The 21,919-nt window shown below is 44.6% G+C and overlaps 1 protein-coding gene across 1 annotated transcript; it reads left to right on the top strand.

Annotated features, from left to right (window-relative positions):
* On the top strand, positions 1–18,794 carry LOC106608720 (nucleotidyltransferase MB21D2). Its single transcript, XM_014206820.3, has 7 exons — positions 1–169; positions 901–1,115; positions 11,316–11,500; positions 11,693–11,887; positions 12,238–12,408; positions 12,637–12,849; positions 14,842–18,794. Exons 2-7 carry the CDS (start codon positions 914–916, stop codon positions 15,445–15,447), a joined length of 1,572 nt encoding a protein of 523 aa, XP_014062295.3. The 5' UTR covers positions 1–169; positions 901–913; the 3' UTR covers positions 15,448–18,794.
* The last annotated feature ends 3,125 nt before the right edge of the window (positions 18,795–21,919 follow it).

Here is a 21,919-nt window from a genome sequence, read left to right as displayed (position 1 = left end):
AGCCTCAGTGGAGGGCGTGATTTCCGAGGTCTGTGTTGCTAGGGGGAAGGGAAGGTGGTGCTGGGGACCTGTTGGAAATGACGGGAGAAGAAATCAGATTTCAATATAAAGACCAAAACAGTACGCCTGGAATATAGCAAAGAAACTTCACCAGATCTGCGTGCTAAGGGTGTGTGTTTGTTCAAATGTATATTTATGCATTCAAACAATGCATCGTTGCGGTGTGTGAAAGAATCGCTGTCCAGCTTGCTAGCTAACTCAGTTGTGTTGGTGCACTTATCCCCACCTGTCCGGCTAGCAAGCACGCCAGCTGGCTGGCTGGCTAACTAACTAACTAGTTAGGGTTTCATCGAAAATCGATTCTAGTATCTTCTCCAAATAATCAGAGCTAGTTAGCAAGTCTAAATTGTTATGGATATTGCTATGGCTGCTTGTTGTAGCAAGCAAATTTGCTAACAGTTGGCTAACTGGCTAGACTCAAATTAGCCAGCTAACGTTAATTAGCATGCTAGATAGCTAGCTAATTGATCTAGTTTTGAGGACAGCACCCATGCTGTCACTGACTAAGTAGCTTGCATTTCAAAAACACCAGGTGGCTTTCAGATTAATGTGAACTTTGATATTCATTTGAGTATATCTGTATCTGCGTTTACTGTGGATTAACAATTCAAAACATGAACATAGCTAGCTAGGGGATATGCTATTCAATGCGTGTGATTTATAATCCTACAAATCCCTGGTATCACTCCCTATTTGATAGTCAATTCATAAGTCAGTGCCAGGACTGAGAGTACAATAACAAAGTTTACAATTCACTTTGATTGCCAATAACACACAAGGTATGCAATGAGTTCTCCCCTTTATAAAAATGATTGACAAGACCTGTATACCCAACCATAGGGTGTGAATAACCATGGAGACCCTGATAAGTGCGGTGGCCCCTCGATCCCCGGCGCCGGTGAAGAAAGCCTCTGAGGTGGATTTCAGGTCGGGGGTCATGCTGGAGCAGCTGTCGTCTCAGGTGTCTGAGCTGGTCACCCTGGAACAGGGGGACTTCGGGGACCAACTGGCCCTGGAGGTCCACACGGCCAAAGACTTTATCTTCAACATGCTGGGTAAAGCTCATAGTAACAGAGAATGTGTTGTGACACACTGAGGTTAACATTTCTGAAATCATTAGATGGTAAAATATCTATGGTATACATTTATGATTCACATATATTTATATATATTTATTTATATATATTGTGTGTTTGGTGAACACTTGTAAGTTATGTGATTGTAGTGTGTAGCAGTGGAGGCTTCTGAGGGGAGGAAGTCTCATAATGACCGGAATGGTATCAAACGCATGATGTTTGATTCCAGCCATTATTATTAACTGTCCTCCCCTCAGCAGCCTCCACTGGTGTATAGCCTATTCATGAGAAGGACAGATAGAAGAAAGGTGTTGGCTGTGTTTATGTTGTGTGTCATACTCCTGATATACAGTACTTTTCAGCCAGGTGAAGTGAGGTTGTTTGTCCAATAGGTGGCACTCTTCTCTCTCTGCTCTGCCACTGCCCGCCCCTAAGCTCTTTCCTTTTCTCTCCTCTCTCCCTTGCCTGTCCCAGTGCAACTGGAACCAAGCCTCTTTGGCCTGTATCCCTCCCTGCATGTCCCTCACTTGGCTCTTTCCTTATTCTCTCTCTCTCTCTCGCTCTCTCGTGGCCTGTTTGTGGATCATGTGCAGCTTGAGAGGGAAGCACAATGCAAACAGTCTAACTGGCTATAAGTCCACTCTCCCCGTCATCTCTAAATCCACTCTCCCCGTCCATCTCTAAATCCACTCTCCCTGTTCATCCCCATGTAACAATAGCTGTGAATAGGAGCCACTATTGGCATGGGTGTATTGTCTGCCCACAAATATCATAGCTGACAGCCAACCCTCCTCCTGTATCTCTCTATCTTCTGCAAATCAAGTCAGATGTTGGATAAGCTGTATCTCTCTGCTTCTCCTACTTTGGTTCTGTGCTTGCTAGTCTAGCATCCTCTTTTCTCCTCTTGCTCTCTTTCTCGCTCTCTTTCTCTCTCTCTGGCTCTTTCTGTCTCTCTCTCTTTGTGTCGCTCTCTCTCGTCCTCGCTCTCTCTCTCGCCCCTCATTCTCTCCCCTCTCTCTCTCGCTCACAAACACTTAACCCGCTACCCCAGTTTAGTGACTCTCCCTGCCCTCACTGTGTACCCAACTCTTTTCCTACCACAGCTCCACATTCTTTCTTAACTCGTGTGTCCTCACACCACCACATTCCTCCTTTTTTTTCTTCTCCCACTCGCTGTCTCCATTGACAGTCAGACTGACAGCTAAAAGCTTCTCTTAAACACTTCGCAGTGGGGTTTTTCCTACAATCTAGCTCCCTGTATAGCAGCCAAAGGATAGGATCTATTTCTCCCATCACCCTACCCCCCTCTCTCTTTTGCGCTCTCTTTCTCTCTGTATCTGCTGTTTCATTTCCAACTCTCTGCTAGAGAACAGAGATAATGTGAGTGTAGGATGTATGATTGTGTTAATGCACTGTGTTCATTAGCTACGGTAGTAGCACTGCCACTTTTATTTTTTTAAGGACCTAGAAGAGGATGGAGCCCAGGCAGTTAAAAGGGAATACCTGCCTAGCTACTAGGAATGTTAAAATGGGCCCTTTATATGGAACACTTGGAGTGTGTGTCTATGCATCTGTGTGTGTCTATGCATCTGTGTGTGTCTATGCATCTGTGTATCTCTGTGTGTATAAGTGTTGTCACGATACCAGATTTTTGACTTTGATACCAGGTTTAGGATACCGAAGCAATACTCAATACCAAAACGATACTCGGTATGGAAACGATACCGTGGTAAAAACAGTGAACAATGTCGGTAACTGGTAGAACAGAATATCTTCTATTCTGTATTAAATTTCTTCCAAAAATAAAACGCCATGTTAAATAACAGAAGAATTGCCTCCAATTCCCTTATGCAAAAAGCAAATGTTTTAAAAAGTAATTTGATACATATCAGGGTTGATTTGCTCATCTATGGCCATAATATTGGGTCAAATTACATTCATTAGACCTGCAATTAATGTTTCATTACAGCTAATGAATTGAATGTATTAAATGAATAGTTTAGTTCCAAAACAACATAAAAAAACACTGACGCTCATTTCTGAAACTTTTACGTTGCAATAGTCTAGACGCCATAGAAATACAATTGAATTTATACAGCATACCACGAGTCCCAGGGTGCAATGCTAGTAAGCCTAGACAAATGCTAAGTAGTCAAAATATATTGCTGTCAAGTTATGAGTGCATTTCACATTACTTTTGGGTTGTGCAATCACATTATAATGCCCAAATGAATGTCATGCTGAATATATGTTCATATCATTGTCACTCACTAATTCAAATTTAGTAGAATAACAATAACGTTACAATGCAAATGTCGTATAAAATAGTTTGCTTTATTTCGTTTTGCTTGGAACTGAACCTCCCTTCCATTGCACTGCTTTGTATCATGTTTTGCTTAATTGTTTCAGTGGGCTGGCCCTCATCTGCTCTGTAATCAAAGTATTCCCATAGTTTGCTTCTGCAGCCAGTTTTGTCAACAAGCTGCAGGCAAGAAGGTACGATGTTTTGGTTTCAAGAAGCCACGCTGTCGATATTTTCTCACAAAAGTGTTTTGCGCTGTGTCAGCTGCATGGTCAGCCTGGCTAGCTACTGCCCCCTTGAAGATTCAGACAAATTACTAGACAGACTTGATCCGATGAATCCATATATGAGGTGAGACACATTTGACAGAATTACCGAAAGATAGAAAAATTCTAGTACTGAACCGTTTTTCATGTTCTAGTGTTGAAAAGAATGCAGAGTTTCCGAAATACCGTGCAACGCTAGTGTGCATGTGTGTGTGTCTGTGCATATAATGTGTTTGACTTCCTTTCTAGTTGGGTCTTTTTATAAAGGCTTCTCTAGCCTAGTTTAAGCAGCAGGTGGCTCCCCACTGGCCATTAAGAGCTGACAGAGATGGAGAGGAGAGAGATTGCACCACACAGGGAAGCAGCTGCACAGATCTAAGGAAGGAAAAAAACACTTTCTTTACCCAGTAGCTCCTTAGTTAACTGTTTTAGGCTAGCCTATAGCATGCCTTTGGAAACAAATGCCTCCAGTATTCCCACAGGACTATATGGTTTGGTGGGAATGCAGAAATGTAGAGTAATGACTAGCATACAGTGCATTCGGAAAGTATTCAGACCCCTGCCCTTTTTCCACATTTTGTTACGTTACAGCCTTATTCTAAAATAGATTATGTATTTTGTGTACACAATACCCCATAATGACAAAGCGATAACAGGTTTTTATATTTTTTTGCAAATGTATAATTAAAAAAACCCACTACATTTACATAAGTATTCAGACCCTTTGCTATGAGACTCGAAATTGAGCTCAGGTTCATCCTGTTTCCATTGATCATCCTTGAGATGGTTCTACAATTCAATTGATTGGACATGATTTGGAAAGGCACACACCTGTCTATATAAGGTCCCACAGTTGAAAGTGCATGTCAGAACAAAAACCAAACCATGAGATCGAAGGAATTGTCCGTAGAGCTACGAGACAGGATTGTGTCAAGGCACAGATCTGGGGAAGGGTACCAAAACAATTCTGCAGCATTGAAGGTCCCCAAGAACACAGTGGCCTCCATCATTCTTAAATGGAAGAAGTTTGGAACCACCAAGACTCTTCCTAGAGCTGGCCACCTGGTTAAACTGAGCAATCAGGGGAGAAGGGCCTTGGTCAGGGAGGTGACCAAGAACCCAATGGTCACTCTGACAGAGCTCTAGAAGGACAACCATCTCTGCAGCACTCCACCAATCAGGCCTTTATGGTATTGTGGCCAGACGGACGCCATTCCTCAGTAAAAAGCACATGACAGTCTGCTTGGAGTTTGTTAAAAGGCACCTAAAGACTCATGAGAAACAAGATTCTCTGGTCTGATGAAACCAAGATTGAACTCTTTGGCCTGAATGCAAGCGTCACATCTGGAGGAAACCTGGCACCATCCCTAAGGTGAAGCATGGTGGTGGCAGCATCATGCTGTGGGGATGTTTTTCAGCGGCAGGGACTGGGAGACCAGTCAGGATCGAGGGAAAGATGAACGGAGCAAAGCACAGAGAGATCTTTGGAAAGACCTGAAAATAGCTGTGCAGCGATGCTCCCCATCCAACCTGACAGAGCTTGAGAGGATCTGTAGAGAAGAATGGGAGAAGCTCCCCAAATACAGGTGTGCCAAGCTTGTAGCGTCATACCCAAGAAGACTTGAGGCTGTAATCGCTGCCTAAGGTGCTTCAACAAAGTTCTGAGTAAAAGGTCTGAGTACTTATGTAAATGTGATATTTCAGTTTATTTTTAGTACATTTGCAAAAATCTAAACCTGTTTTTGCTTTGTCATTATGGGGTATTGTGTGTAGATTGATGAGGGGGAAAAAAACAATTTAATCCATTTTAGAATAAGGCTGTAACAAAGTGGAAAGAGTCAAGTGGTCTGAATACTTTCCAAATGCACTGTAACAAGTGATTGTTCTTATTTACAGTAAGAAGTGAGATATCTTGTAAGGTTGTAGGTTCAAGTCTGTCAGATAAAATGCTACAAGTCGTTGCTGAACCAGTAAACAACAACTTGATTCTAGTGCTTTCTGCATTGTATACGCTGTGAGTAATCCTCCATGTTTCATTTTTCACTTCCCCTCAAAGACAGAAAAATTGACTTGGAGAGGAATAACACCCACTCCTATCAAACTAAAAACAGAATTCTGTTATCGCCATGGGTTCTCTCCCCATCTTCAGCCCCCACTTCTTAGGCTAGTCTTTACAAACACACCCTTTTCATGTGCCTTTGAACACCAGACTACTGGTGACCCCCTTCCCCACAGATCTCATTAAAAAAGTATTTGTTTTATACTGCTTTATAGTCATTTTAATTCAAACACAAAGAAGGCTAGAGGAGAGAGGGGAGAAAAAAGGGGGAGCTCCATTTCAGATTCGGCCGACTCACCGAGGCACAATAACTAAAGAATGAGGCACAAGTCAGGCATTGTCTTGAACATGTCCAGGCGTGCAAAGTCAGGAGGTCGCCTAGAGTTGAGAGACGTAAAGACAAAGCAAAAGCAAAACAACCCAAACAAGCTGTTTTGTCTCTTCCTGCCGTGCTTGTTTATTGTTGTCTGCGTGTCGGCTTGCCCCTCCAACAGTGGGATCACACCCCGTATGCAACAACCAATCAGAGAAAAGCGTATTCGGAAGGGGACTCTTCTGGACAGACTGGCCCACATGTTGGGGTTCCGTAGGTGGGAAAATATCTCAGTGGAAACCTTCACCGACACTGTCCAATAAGATCAAAATCCTTCCACTTACTATTATCTTATTCAAAAGTGACAGATATGCAAAACATTTTGGTTTTCAAGGTCATCGCCGATTTTTTTTTTTTTAAGGACTTATTGAATACTATTTTGTATTTTCTGTACCTCACTTAGCCTTCGCTAAGATCAAGCTAGATGAATTAAAAGTCTATGTGTGTGTATTTTGGCAGTGATGTCAACACGACTGAATGTGAATTGACCGTTGTTTGATTGTGTGGCTGGGCTGTAGCAGCGAAGTTGTTCAGGTAATGATCGGTTGTGCAGTGGTTGTTGACTGCTTTCAACTCTCCCATAGGACTTGTGTCCCCAGTGCGTCACACACACACTTTCTGACTAATGCTGCCTACGGTCCACCTTAGCTCTCTGGCAGCAGCTTTTGCTCTTCCTCTCTCTCATATATACAGTGTACAAAACATTAGGAACACCTGCTCTTCCCATGACAGACTGACCAGGTGAATCCAGGTGAAAGCTATGATTGTGTATGTCTGCCATTCAGAGGGTGGATGGGCAAGACAAAGATTTTTAAGTGTCTTTTGAACAGGGTATGCTAGTAGGTGCCAGGCGCACCAGTTTGTGTGTGTCAAGAACTACAACGCTTGTGGGTTTTTCACGCTCAACTGTTTCCTATGTGTATCAAGAATGGTCCACCAACCAAAGGACATCCAGCCAACGACAGGCCAGTAGTTGAAAATTGTTAATTGATTAAAGAGGACAAAGGAGGCAAATTGTACATAGCAACAGATGGGCTATAGTTCGTCAACTGACAGTCTAGTACGAAAGGTTGCTGGATCGAATCCCCGAGCTGACATGGTCAAAATCGGTCGTTCTGACCCTGAGCATGGCAGTTAACCCACTGTTCCCCAGGCACCGATGATGTCGGTTAAGGCCGCTTAGGTCAGTCAATCCGGACAATTTCAAGAACTATGAAAGTTGCTTCAAGTGCAGTCGCAAAAACCATCAAGCGCTATGATGAAACTGTCTCTCATGAGGACCGCCACAGGAAAGGAAGACCCAGAGTTACCTCTCCTGCAGAAGATAAGTTCGAGTTACCAGCCTCAGAAATCGGCAATTAACTGCACCTCAGATTGCAGCCCAAATAAATGCTTCACAGAGTTCAAGTAACAGACACATCTCAACATCAACTGTTCAGAGGAGACTGCGTGAGTCAGGCCTTCATGGTCGAATTGCTGCAAAGAAACCACCACTAAAGGACACCAATAAGAAGAAGAGACTTGCTTGGGCCAAGAAACACGAGCAATGGACATTAGACCGGTGGAAATTTGTCCTTTGTTCTGATGAGTCCAAATGTGAGATTTTTGGTTCCAATCCGCCGTGTCTTTGTGAGACGCAGAGTAGGTGAACAGATGATCTCTGCATGTGTGGTTCCCACCGTGAAGCATGGAGGAGGTGGTGTGGGGGTGCTTTCCTGGTGACACTCTGTGATTTATTTAGAAATCAAGGCACACTTAATCAGCATGACTACCACAGCATTCTGCAGCGATACGCCATCCCATCTGGTTTGAGCTTAGTCCCACTATCATTTGTTTTTCAACCGAACAATGACCCAACACACCTCCAGGCTAAGGGCTATTTGACCAAGAAGGAGAGTGATGGAGTGCTGCAGCAGTGGATCTTGCCTCCACAATCACCCAACCTCAACCCAATTGAGATGGTTTGGGATGATTTTGACTGCAGAGTGAAGGAAAAGCAGCCAACAAGTACTTAGCATATGTGGGAACTCCCTCAAGACTGTTGGAAAAGCATTCCAGGTGAAGTTGGTTGAGAGAATGCCAAAAGTGTGCAAAGCTGTCATCAAGGCAAAGGGTGGCTACTTTGAAAAATCTAAAATATATTTTGATTTGTCTTTTTTGGTTACTACATGATTCCATATGTGTTATTTCATAATTTGTCTTCACTATTATTCTACAACGTAGAAAATAGTAAAAATAAAGAAAACCGTTGAATGAGTAGGTGTGTCAACTTTTGACTGGTACTGTGTTTATATACACATACTGATTGTATAAAACATTATAAACAACTTCCTATATTTTCATAGTCTCCTCCGACGTTCGATAACACACACCAAGTCTCACGGCGACGAACAGCTCTGCGTGTGTTTGCTGTGCCCCCAGAGTCTGTACGCTCCCCCCTCTAGTGTAGGTGGAGATGGTTTCTTAACAGGCACAGGAACATTACAACTCACTAACTACGGACTGATAATTAACCAGGCGAGTGCTGTTGTATGAACTACTACAGGGAAGAGATCTCTCTCTCTCTCTTTTGGGCTCTGTGTCGCTCTCTCTCGCTCTCTCCCTCCATTTACTGAATCACTTTTAATGTACATTACATGAAAAGCAATTTGACATTTACTTCATGTGAAAACCCAAACGGATGTATCATAGTCACAACACATTGTGTTTAGCTGTTGTTTTTTTTTTAAAGCATACATTGATCCGAGAAACACAGTCTATCGCTCCGTTAAACACTGTACTGCAGCATTTGAACACAAACGCATTTTAATGTTTCAGTCACCTTCGTTTTGCGGCCTGGTGTTCGATAGATAGCCCCTGACCCTCTTCAGCTTCAAAAGAAGGTTTCTCGCTTCGACACCCAATTGGATTAGATGGGAACAAAGTCTCCCTCTGTTTAATTTTAAGAATGAGCGAGGCCTATTTTAAGATCTGGAAATGAAAGCTAGGCTAATCTCCGGGCTTGATGTGAACGCATAAACACGGTTGGGGGTTGGGGGGGGGGGTTGGTTGGGGGGTAGCAGGACACACTGACTCTTTTGTGTGTGTTAATCCGTCTCTCTTGAGTCTCAGAGTACATTCTCTGTATTTTAAAAGGAGCAAGGGCTCGTTTTAGAGGCTAATCGTTTACGTTTTAAAAGGCTCAGGGTTTGAAGCCGAGCGAGAGTGCTCAATGGCAATTGAATGACTGAAACGGTCTCCGTTGGAAGGATCTGTGTTAGGATTTATTGGATGGTTTGGCCCTACGTCTTTGTTATAGAGGAGGCCTCCTGTCTGACATCCCAACCTTTCCCATTGTGAGTCCACGTGTTTACACAGCTGCTCTTACCCTTTCTCTCTCTTACGCTACATCCCTTCTCTCCTCATCTTTTCACTTTTTTGGGGGGCCTGTATTTACATTTTAGTCATTTATCCAGAGCGACTTAGTGTTAGTGTGTTTTAATCTTAATATAGCTAGGTTGGACAACCACATATCACAGGCACAGAAAGGAAAAAAAAGATAAATCATTATTTTTTTATATTTTTATCTCTTTGTGTAGTACTGGCGTCACATCACTAGCATTCCTCTTATACGTGTGTGTGTGTGTCACACAGTTCCCAGAGTGGCTCTATGGAAATGAGATCTGCTATGCTTGACCTCCCAGAGACCTGCTGGTGGATGCATAACACTGTGGCTGTTTTGAATGGGAAATTGATTAATTAATTATAGTACTCAAACACAGTGAGTTAAGTCCTGGTTTCAAAACGTTCACGTCCATGCACCTTAGTTTTTCTCTTCAAAGCTTTATTGGAGCCTCACCTAAGCTAAGCTGGTGTCCACGACCTTTGTGTCAAGACTTTGCGTCTAGTCACGACCCGGTGTGGGTTTTGAACCCTCAACCCCCCGCTCTCTCCCACGTTCCACCTCGCGCTCTCTCACGTTCCTCTGCACGCCGTAGTATTTTCTTCTGCTTCCCATTTGACCCAATTGATCAACTCTAGAGATAGACCCAAAACAAATCAGAGGAAGTTTCTGCTTGCCAACTCTGCCCTTTGTCTGTCTGTCTGTCTGGAAGATCTTTTCTCTCCCTCAGCTCTTCTCGGCTTCTCTCAATGTTTGGGAAGAACTGACAGATTTTGATTTCTATATCTGATTATTTCTCTGCTTTCCTTTACTGTCAGTATAACACACACACTGTAGATAGACACTGTCTTTGAATCTCTCTCTCACACACACACACATCGACACAGGGCCTGTAATTGGATGAGGGAAATCGCGTTAGGAGCTTTAGGCTCCAGGCGGCAGTCTCAGTGTCTGCAGTCGGCACCCCCCCTCCCACCACAGCCTTCATATCGACCTCAGAGCCTCCCTGAGGGGATGGGTATATGGGTGTACTTCAGGTCAAAGTTGACAGCCTGGAAGGCATCACTGGGTCTTAGCCCTGTGTGTGCGTGCGTACACTGAAGATTCATGTGTTGAGAGTGACCTTTTAAGCCTGTCCGGCTCTAATCTTGCTTGACTGGAACACCATAGTTGAGAACACAAAGGGATTTGATTGGGTTCAGTATTTTTCATAAACTCTTTGGCAAAGAGGAGAGTTTTGGTTTGGGCTGGGTGGGCAAATCGTTTGCCAGATTCTAGATTGATAGGATGTTAGTACTATTCGAAAGCTGTTAGTTTAGACTTTTCTTTCTTTTTTCTCTCACGCACTCTCACAATCTCTTTTTTCTTTCCTCTCCCTCTCTTTCTCATTCCCTCTCAATCTATCCCTTCCTCCTCTCTCACTCTCCCCCTGTTTCCCCTCTGTGTGAGTTATTGCAGTTTCCCCAGTCATTTTGGCTGTATTCAGTAAAGACTCCCCCTAGGAGGATAAATCCAGGGTTGGTTGAGGACGACCAGCTAGCGTGGAGAATAACATAAAACCGTGCACTGCGCTCACTGAGGGAGCTGTGTAGACCTCATATATTTTTATGTCAATATTGCCACTGCTGTATTTCATGAATGTATGCTTTTCCTTCAGAAGAAACGGCACAAGCATTGTATTTGTTTTTAATGTCATATTACTCATCCTCTCTGTGTGTGTGTGTGTGTGTGTGTGTGTGTGTGTGTGTGTGTGTGGTGTGTGTGTGTGTGTGTGTGTGTGTGTGGTTCTTCGTCTAGGTCTAGTACAGAAGGTGGACCAGCGTCTCCCGGTGGCCAATGAGTACCTGCTCCTGTCTGGGGGGGCCAGGGAGGGGGTCCTGGACCTCAACCCAGAGGAGCTGGGGGACTACGCCAAGGGGGCCGACTTCGACCTGGACTTCACCCTCCTAGTGCCCGCGCTCAAGCTCCACGACCGCAACCAGGTTGGTGCAGTAGGGACAGGGCATGTGAAACGCATTACTTTAAATGTGTCTACGTTATTGATGACAAGTTGTGATGTGTCTTATGGGATGTTTTGACTGTGTACTTTCTGGTGTTTCGATGCCAAACAAATCACTAGTATCGCCTCCGAAAAACAAGCATCGCTTAATACAGCTTCATCTCATGTCAACCAGCCCGTCACCCTAGACATGCGGCAGTCGGCCCCCTGCCACTCCTGGCTGTCCCTGCGTCTGTGTGACCCCAACACTCTGGCCAGGTGGAGCATCTGCTGCCAGGAGGAGAACGGATTACCCCCCGATGATGAGGAGGATGAAGAGGAAAGAGGAATGGGTCACCAAGTCTCTGGTGCTGTTCCCCCCTCCCTCCATGTAATGCGTTTTCTAACTTCTGTTATTATTATTATTATTATTTTGTTATTGCTTTTAGTTTTATGAGTGTTAATAAAATGTGTATGGCTTTGAGCTTAGTCTTTTATTGTGTTTTACTGTAAAGTGTGTTGAAATTATTTTAAAGGGATAGTTCAGTTATTGGCAATAAGGGATTTTATGTACTTCCTTGGAGTCAGATGAACTTGTGGATACCATTTTTATGTCTCTGCGTCCAGTACGAGGTAGTTCTGCGATCTTAGCGCGAAGATTGAAAGTCTTTGCACTAAGCTAATGCCAAAATTACCCTTTAATTGCACTTGAAATAAAGTTGGGTCATGATTTGATTCCAGTCCCCCCACCAGTCTCTGGATGGGTGCTACTTCTCTCCCGCGCTGGTGGCTGACTGGTTCTGGGGGGTGGTGGGCGAGGCGGTGGACGAGCTGAGGCGTTCACCACAGAGAGGCATCCCCATCCCGGAGAGGCTGGAGCGCAACGGGCCCCTTACCACCCTCATTCTCCAGGTAGGGATGAGCTAGTGTACGTCCCAAATGTCACACTATATAGTGCTAATAGTAGTGTCTATATAGGGAATAGGAGGCCGTAGTTGGCGTCTGTATCAATTCCAGAATGGCACTAGCAACCATCTCAACTAGTCGATTCTGGGAAAACTTGTGTTGAACAAATGTATTTACTTAGCCTTTGTTTAACCGGATAAGTATTGTTTCGCAATAACTCGTTCCTACCTCCAGGCGGGGTCCAGCCGAGTGCTCTATGACCTCCTGCCTGTGGTGTCCTTCCGGGGCTGGCCCGCCGTGGCCCAGAGCTGGCTGACGGCCAACCACTTCTGGGACGGGAAGATCACGGAGGAGGAGGCCATCTCTGGGTTCTACCTGCTGCCCTGCCCGGCCCCGCTGGGGGGGAGGCCCGACCGGGAGTGGAGGCTGGCCTTCTCACGCAGCGAGGTGGGTAGTTGGTCAAGTTAGCACTTCTTTTTGAGTAATTAGCGAGTTCGGTAGATTGGGCCTCCTTCCTTACTTGGCCATAATGGTTAGCTCTCTAGATGTGTTCAGTTGCGACACAGTGATATGACATTGTCACAAGCAGCAGGATGAACCGCAGATATTGCAGATGAGCGTTAAGCAAGACGAGGCACTCACACAGAGTATATGGCCATGTGCACGGGTACACTTCATGCTGCTGCAACGTGATAGCTGCAGGACCAAAACAGCAGAGAAGGTTAGCCTTCTACTTCATACTCTTAGTTGTTGTGGAAGTCTGCCCGATACTGCTTGGCAATTCCACGGTACCAAAATGACAGTTTGCTGTTTGTGCCGTCATTCTGTTACCAAACTGCATCTGCACTGTTTTTCAAGTAAATGTTTTTTTTGTCAAAATGTTCAGTGGAAATTGTTAAAAGTTTTCCTTGTGCATAGAGTTGTATGGTTTGACTTTGCAGTCATTAGTTTTTGTTTGACATACATACATTTTAAAGTCTCAACATCATTCTGTTACTGTGGAATTGGTCTGCTGTTTATTTTGTGCATTGCCAATTCTACCTTGCAAATGTTAGCTGAAGCTAAAGCGCATTACATGATCAAAAAGTATGTGGACACCTGCTCATCGAACACCTCATTCCAAAATCATGGGCATTAATATGGAGTTGGTCCCCCCTTTGCTGCTATAACAGCCTCCACTCTTCTGGGAAGGCTTTACACTAGATGTTGGAACATTGCTGCGGGGACTTTCTTTAATTCAGACACGAGCATTAGTGAGGTCGGGCACTGCTGTTGGGCGATTAGGCCTGGCTCGCAGTCGGTGTTCCAATTCATGCTAAAGTTGTTCGATGGGGTTGAGGTCAGGGCTCAGTGCAGGCCAGTCAAGCATTTCTGTATGGACCTCGCTTTGTGCACGGGGGCATTGTCAAGCTGAAACAGGAAAGGGCCCTCCCCAAACTGTAGCACAGAATCGTCTAGAATGTCATATGCTGTAGCGTTAAGATTTCCCTTCACTGGAACTAAGGGTCCTAGCCCGAACCATGAAAAACAGCCCCAGACCATTATTCCTCCTCCACTAAACTCTACAGTTGGCACTTTGCATTCGGGCAGGTAGCGTCTTCCTGGCATCTGCCAAACCCAGATGGTGAAGCGTGATTCATCACGCCAGAGAACGCGTTTCCACTGCTCCAGAGTCCAATGGCGGGTGGCTTTACACCACTCCAGCTGACGCTTGACATTTCGCATGATGTTATGCATGTGTGCGGCTGCTTGGCCATGGAAACCCATTTCATGAAGCTCTCGACGAACAGTTCTTGTGCTGACGTTGCTTCCAGAGGGATTTTGGAACTCGGTAGTGAGTGTTGCAACCGAGGACGGTCCCGTTCTGTGAGCTTGTGTGGCCTACCACTTTGCAGCTTAGCCGTTGTTGCTCTTAGATGTTTCCACTTCACAATAATAGAACTTACAGTTGACTGGGGCAGCTCTAGCAGGGCAGAAATTTGACAAACTGACTCGTTGGAAAGGTGGCATCCTATGACAGTGCCACGTTGAAAGTCACTGAGCTCTTCACTGCCAATGTTTGTTCTATGGAGATTGCATGGCTGTCTGTTCGATATTATACACCTGTCAGCAACGGGTGGGGCTGAAATAGCTGAATCCATTAATTTGAAGGGGTGTCCACATACTTTTGTGTATATGTAGTGGAAGTACAAGTTCAACTTTAAATATATACAGGTTGAACTTTGAATATGAAAGTAGAAAGGTTCCCCTAACTGTCTTGTAAATACAGTTGACAATGAATCAACTGTAACATTTAGCTTCAGTATAACATCCATCAGGACTGTCTCTGGTGCTGGTGTCTTGCTGGTGACATCCAATTTCCCCTTGTTGGTTTAATAAAGTTTATTTTAATTCAATTCAATCTGAACCACTGGCTGCCATATCATTGTCTGTCTCCAGGTTCAGCTGAAGAAGTGCATCCCGTTCCCCATGGCCCAGGCCTTCCAGGCAGCCAAGGCTGTCCTCTCCCGCCTCCTGGCTCGTCCCCGCACTGGCCTCAGCCCCTACCACCTCCGCACCCTCCTCTTCTGGGCCTGTGACCGCCTGCCCCCCTCCTACCTGTCTTCGCCTGACACCGACACTCCCGCCCGTCTCCTCCTGGGCCTCCTGGATGACCTGGCCCACTGTATCTTGGGTAAGAACTGTCCCAACTACTTCCTGCCCCAGTGCAACATGCTGGAGCACCTGTCGGACAGCCAAGCCCTGCTGGTGGCCCGGAAGCTGGCTCACGTCCGCTCAGACCCCACCGAGCACCTCCGGGCGGCCCTGGACCAGGCACAGCAGGCAGGCCAGCTCAAGAGGAAGGCGGCGGGCGCCACCAACGGGCATGGAGGGTCACCTGGCCACAGGTACCCAGCCAGCGGCATCATCTCACCCTCGGACGACAAGCTGGCTGCCAGGCTGCAGCAGCTGGTGACAGAAAACCCAGGGAAGTCGATTTCTGTGTTTCTCAACCCTGATGATGTCACGAGGCCACACTTCCGCATTGATGACAAATTCTATTGACCTGAGGGCCTAGTGTAGTGTTGTGGTAGTCGCACACAAGTAAAATAGCGGGCCAAAAGTTGGCGAGTCAGCCAGGATGGCTCGAGGCGCGAAACACTGCCGATCGCTGCTCCCTATACTGCCCCCTCTTGGCGGCTAATGATAACGACGCTAACTGATGAGCGTTAACGACTCTGCTGTAACTATAAGACACTGTACCAAAAAATCCATACTGCACGCTCCCAAGAAGATGCTAGCCCTAGAAAAACCAACACACTTCTATCGATTTAGAGACCTCGTGACAGAAAAAGGCTTGTTAAGTTGTTATCGCGGAGACCACTGCTCTTTATCAAGCTTGCCCTAACGAGACTTTTTTTTTTTTAGCTGGTGCTACAAAGAAAAGAAAGAATCGCTTTAGAATAAAGAAAGAAGCTGCTGCCTACGAAGGGTACGCCGTTTCATTCTCTTAATGGTTTATGCTCTTCTCGTCTCTGCACACTGCTGAGAATACTGTGTTACCCCCTTTTCTGCCCGATCAGTGGGTGATGGCTGAATAAGAAATGGAGTATCAAGGTACTATGATGTAACTGAATGTAATTCGGTGTGGTGAAATGTCTTTGAACAGAGTGTTTTCTTTCTTCCCTCTTTCTATATTTATTTTTATCCCCTCGTTCTCTCGACCCCTCTGCCCCACTCTCTTTCCTTAACTCCCTATCTCGCTCGTTCGCTATCTCTCAGGTATTTTGAATGTTTGTTTTCTAATGTGACTCCAGACTCCCTCTGGTAGGGTTATGGTCCCCCATATCTATCTGAATGGTCTAACCCAGGGCGGTCCTTCCATTTCAACTCTCGCTATGTGGCGGAAGGCACCAAAGAGCCACGCTGGAGGGGTGTTTCGAGGAGCCTTTGGCTCCACCCCATAAGAAGGGTATCTGTATTCACTGACCCAGAGTCAGTCTGTACTGTTAACGCTCATATTCCCCACCTTTACAATCCTGACCAACATGCAGATCAGAGATCACCTTATCAATTTGCCTTTTATCCCCCTGAAAGCTTGAAGAAGTTTCATCAAATAAGGGTCATATCATAGGGGCTATCAACTTAATTCCTTTTTATTACAGTCTCTTTGAAAGTATCTTAACGGTGAGATGTGGTCATTTTAAACGTTGTATGATATAGACCGACTACCTATAAGGAGACCGGTTGGGGAGGAGAGGTGTGAGTCACAGTTAGCTGCTTGATTGTATTCTAATCTCTACGTTACGACAGTACAGCCATGGCATGGCTAGCTACATCATGTAATCCCCCTGAGGCTTGTGTAAGGGCTGCTTTCTTATACTTTTTTATTTTATTCCGTCTAGTGTGTGTGTGTGTGTGTGTGTGTGTTAAGATAGGGAGGTTAAGGTTTTTGTTTGAAACCCCAAAAAAAGGTGTTCTCAGATTTTTAATTGTGAGAGACTTGACTGCTTTTTGTGATGGTCCCTCCTGCTTAGTAGGCCTGTTTTAATAAGGTGTGTGTGTGTGTGATTATTGGACGACTGATCAAGGTCTTTAAATGTGCTGATGTAATGAGGGGGAGAGATCCACAGAGATGGAACGGGAACAAACGCGCAGCAGGACTAAAACACCCAAATGTCCTAGCTACCCATCTACCCTCATCTCTTTCTGTGTGTGGGGGTCTTGGGGGCCCTATCTTATCCACCCAGATGTGTGCTGTTAGCAGGAGGATGGATGGGGAGACAGGCCAGCCGCTGGCCCTTTGTAGAGATGAGCCCTAAAAGAAGGGGCCCCTGGGAACTGGGACAGCTGCTTGTCTCTCTCTCTCTCTCTCCCCCTCTCAGCTCTCCGTACTGCTCCTATCTCTCTATATAATGCATATGTTTCTCTCTTGCTCCTGCTGGTTGAATAGCATTAATGAAATATGGTCAACAGGTATGTTCATTCACACAATACACTCATCAGAACACTAGAGGTCAAAGAGAACTGTTATTTAGGATTCAGTAGAATTCTATGTTCTCTAGAACGTGATAGAATCACCGTACTACTGTATTGGTACGACTTGTATACATTGGTATTGCTATTTGAACAGCTTCAGTTAGTGGAGCGATTTACGGACTACTAGTGAATTGTGTGGTCACTTCTGTTCTGTATAGCCTTGGTACAGGTGAGTGTGAATATGGACACCTTGACAAACCAAAGCATGTAGTGATGGTTACTGTACAGAAGAATGTAGACCCAGACGATAGTTAAGTGTGGGTATGTAAACTGCCAAGTATCAGATGTTTGTGTGTGTGTGTGGTCCTAGCACTTTCAAGGTGGGGGTCTGCGACACACCACAGCCCGATGTTGTAAGAATGTTTGTGAACGTTGCAAGAAAATGTATCAACGTTGTCAGGAAGTTTTTGAGGCGTCTTTTAGAGATTTTTCTCCTTCCTGAATGCTCCCTTACGTTTTAAAACACACCACAGTCCAACGTTGTGGTAAAGTTGTTTGAACATGATAGTTGTTTGACAGTTCGTTTAAAGTTTTAAATCCAGTGCTGTTTGAAGTTCGAAATATGCACTGTCAAGAGTATCTCTCACGATAAACCTTAATCTGCCTAGTTCGTGGGCATAGAAAGTAGTATGAAGCTTGAATCAATATTTAGCCTCTATCTGTTAAAAATGTAAACACACTTTGATCCGGGTGCAGAATATCAATATAAAAAGTTAATGGCAGCAGTTTTATGCAATTCTGTACCCAATCTCACTTGGACTGTCTGTTGCAGATTGAGCTGTTGTGCCCTTTTTATCTACAGGGATGATCATGTTTATTGTGAAGTTTAAAAGGTCTATGTAGAAATCAGTTCTGCCCAGGGTTTCTATATCTATAGAATACGAAATGCGTGTTCGACGATATGACATTTATCAAACATTCAGACAGCCTTCTCCCATTGCTTTCCTGTTTTGAAATCTGATATCGCGTAAACGTCGGAGGCAATGGGAGGTCACTGTACTGCTAAAACGAATAAACGTTATATTATTTGGTGCTTAAACTACTGATAATTGTTTTTGATTGAAAATAAACAATGATTGTAACACATTCTTCCACTGGAATCACTCAATCAATTAAAATGGAGTCAATCGAAGATATCCCGACCTAATTACCGTATATAAGTGCTGCAGTGTCGTCAACGACTCCACCCCATATCTGGAAATATTTGCAATTTTAAAACATTCTACTCCCTCTTCCTCCATAAAGTGCAAATTAAGTTGATTTTCTCTTATCATGTGACTGTTATGCGGTATTATTTTATTTGGGATGTTTTGAATGATGATCTTGAATGGTACTGCCGTAGCATGAAATAAATCTCGACATCTCAATCCTAACATTCTGACTGTGTAACTTCTTTGTGGAATAAATGTTAGCCTGGTCCCAGATCTAGTTGTGCTGTAAAGCCAACTCCTAAGGTGAGTCATGGGTAACTACCTCAACATGGCTGCCGGAACAAGGGTGTGTCAACATAAACAGGCTTATCAACACAAGTGGCTGTATGGAAAGCGAACTGGGCCGATTTGTCGCTGCTACTTTAATTATCCTAACCTGCTACTTTAATTATCCTAACCTGCTACTTTAATTATCCTAACCTGCTACTTTAATTATCCTAACCTGCTACTTTAATTATCCTAACCTGCTACTTTAATTATCCTAATCTTCTACTTTAATTATCCTAACCTGCTACTTTAATTATCCTAACCTGCTACTTTAATTTTCCTAATCTGCTACTTTAATTATCCTAACCTGCTACTTTAATTATCCTAACCTGCTACGTAAACAAAGCATCAGTAGTACCACACAGGAACTGACCAATGAAAATGTGTTAAGAAACAGAAAACACAACTCCGTCCAAACCATCTAACAAATCAAACAACGCTGATGTTACTTACACCCATCGCTGATGATCCACCCACTTATTTCGCCCCACCCACTTTGACACATTTCGCGTCTGCAGTGACCCGTACTTGCTTAAGGTTGGCATGAACAGATCTGGGACCAGGCTAGAAGAACGTTAACAAGGTCTGTTGGTTCAGGCAACATCAGTGTTTGTTGTTTTGATCCCTACATGGGCTACATATCGTTGGTGTGCTGGGAAAAAAATCTGGCATCAGTTGAAAGTACTCACCCCCCTCCATTTTGAGTGTTTTATGACTCTAGGAGTACTGTAATACAACTAAGTCATTCAACACGCCTTGTGAACTTCCATTACTACATGGCTGCGGATCTGAAGATAAATTAAAGTCAACATTTTTGCGACCCATGTTTTTTTTCCAGGACTCAACAATTTGCTGTAACTTTGGATAAAATAATCTGCCCCATTATGTAAAAGTCCTCTTATCAGTTTGGAATTGAGTTTCCTTCCTTTCTGTCTGGGTAGCAATACAGTGCAGTTCCAACAGAGGGTGCTAGGAGACAGCACTTCTGCCTAAATATAGCACCATTTACTGTCTGTCCAGCTCTGCTCCTCTCAGATAGTCACACTGGGATAAGAACATCAGGAGAGGTTCCAGAGGAGAGGAAAAATGGCATGTGTCTGTGGCCCCTGTACACACTCGCAAACCCACACTAATCTGGACAATTCGCCCTGGTCAAAAGTGACTCAGAAACATACACTCGCAGAGTTGTTTATACACACTGACACACACACACACTCACCCTGACTACCACAGCAGCAATCTGCTGGTCTATTAAGGAGATTACAAGGCCAGGGTCTTTCAGGATTGTGTGACTGGCCTGGCACAGCAATGACCTCACTACCAGTTATATCACCCTAGATCAGCCCTCCAGGCCTGACTGTTGCCAGATTGGCTGATCCATGGCTGGGGATGAGACAGCAGGGGTCTTCCTGGGTCACTGAAGCACAGCGTAGATGAGGGAAGGATGGAGAGGATGCAGGCAATCCTAGGTCCCTAAGGTGTATAGTGTTAGAGGGAGAGAGAGTGCTCTTTTCCGTTGTCCCTCTATCATCTGTCAGTGTGCTGGGCTGCTGCTGTATAAGACACACTAGTGACTGAACGCTCAGGATATTCCCTCCAGTCTGGGTATAATTACCCATACATTATCCTCATTATCACAACACAGCTACCAGTATATCTGCAGAGACTGCACTGCAGGGGTTCCCAAACTTTTTTAGCCTGTGAACAATTTTGATTTCAAAACTTTTCCCAGACCCCACCATGTTAAAAAAAAAAAAAGTGATGAAATCACCAGCCAATGTTTAGAGTTGCACCCCCTTTTGCCCTCAACAGCCTCAATTCGTCGGGCAAGGTGTCGAAAGCATTGCACAGGGATGCTGGCCCATGTTGACTCCAATGCTTCCCACAGTTGTGTCAAGTTGGCTGGGTGTCCTTTGGGCGGTGGACCATTCTTGATACACGCAGGAAACTTTTGAGTGTGGAAAAACCCAGCAGCGTTGCAGTTCTTGACACAAACCTGGTGCGCCTGGCACCTACTAACATACCCCGTTCAAAGGCACTTACTTCTTGCCCATTTACCCTCTGAATGGCACACATACACAATCCATGTCTGTTGTCTCGAGGCTTAAAAATCCTTCTTTAACCTGTCTCCTCCCCTTCATCTACACTGATTAAAGTTGACATCAATAAGGGATCGTAGCGTTCACCTGGATTCACCTGGTCAGTCATGGAAAAAGCAGGTGTTCCTAATATTTTGTGCACTCAGTGTACGTGTTCCTGAGAGTATTATCCTTCAGTGATGGGGTCATAATATTTTGTAGTTTAAAGCATTCCAAAGATAGTCACATTTGTAGGAAGAAAACTGAAACCACTCTATTTATTACAACCTCTACTAGAGGTTACTGACGTAACCCCAGTACTATGAACCAAGCGCGATTTACAGTCTCTCTCGCAACCCCATTTTCAGACCCCTAGTTTGGGAAACGCTGCTGTAATGTGTTTTAACTTGTATCTGTTACATCATTTGATGTAGACTTCTATTTTGAGTTGTTTGGTTAATGTCCTTGAATGGTGTCACCAGTCTAGTCTCCCCTGTCCTGTGTACAGGTAAAATGGGCCGTTGTAATCTCACGGTTAGGATGCTAGTGAATGAGGCCAGGTGACCACCCTATCTAACTCCAGACAGACATGTAAAGTATCTAACTCCAGACAGACATGTAAAGTATCTAACTCCAGACAGACATGTAAAGTAGACCTGAACAGTAGGATACTGTCACTCAACAAACATTGGTCACAGTCCTATTGTGTGATGTAACAGTCTCTAGAGGTCAAACCGGATCTGATGGTAAATGGTCTCGAGGTCAAACATGATCTGATGGTAAATGGTCTCGAGGTCAAAAATGATCTGATGGCAAATGGTCTCGAGGTCAAAAATGATCTGATGGTAAATGGTCTCGAGGTCAAACATGATCTGATGGTAAATGGTCTCGAGGTCAAACATGATCTGATGGTAAATGGTCTCGAGGTCAAACATGATCTGA

This window comes from Salmo salar, chromosome 07 (assembly GCF_965601325.2).
Source record: "Salmo salar chromosome 07, fSalSal1, whole genome shotgun sequence".
NCBI lineage: Eukaryota > Metazoa > Chordata > Actinopteri > Salmoniformes > Salmonidae > Salmo > Salmo salar.
Note: the sequence above shows the minus strand (reverse complement) of the source record. Positions and strands in the feature narration are given on the sequence as shown.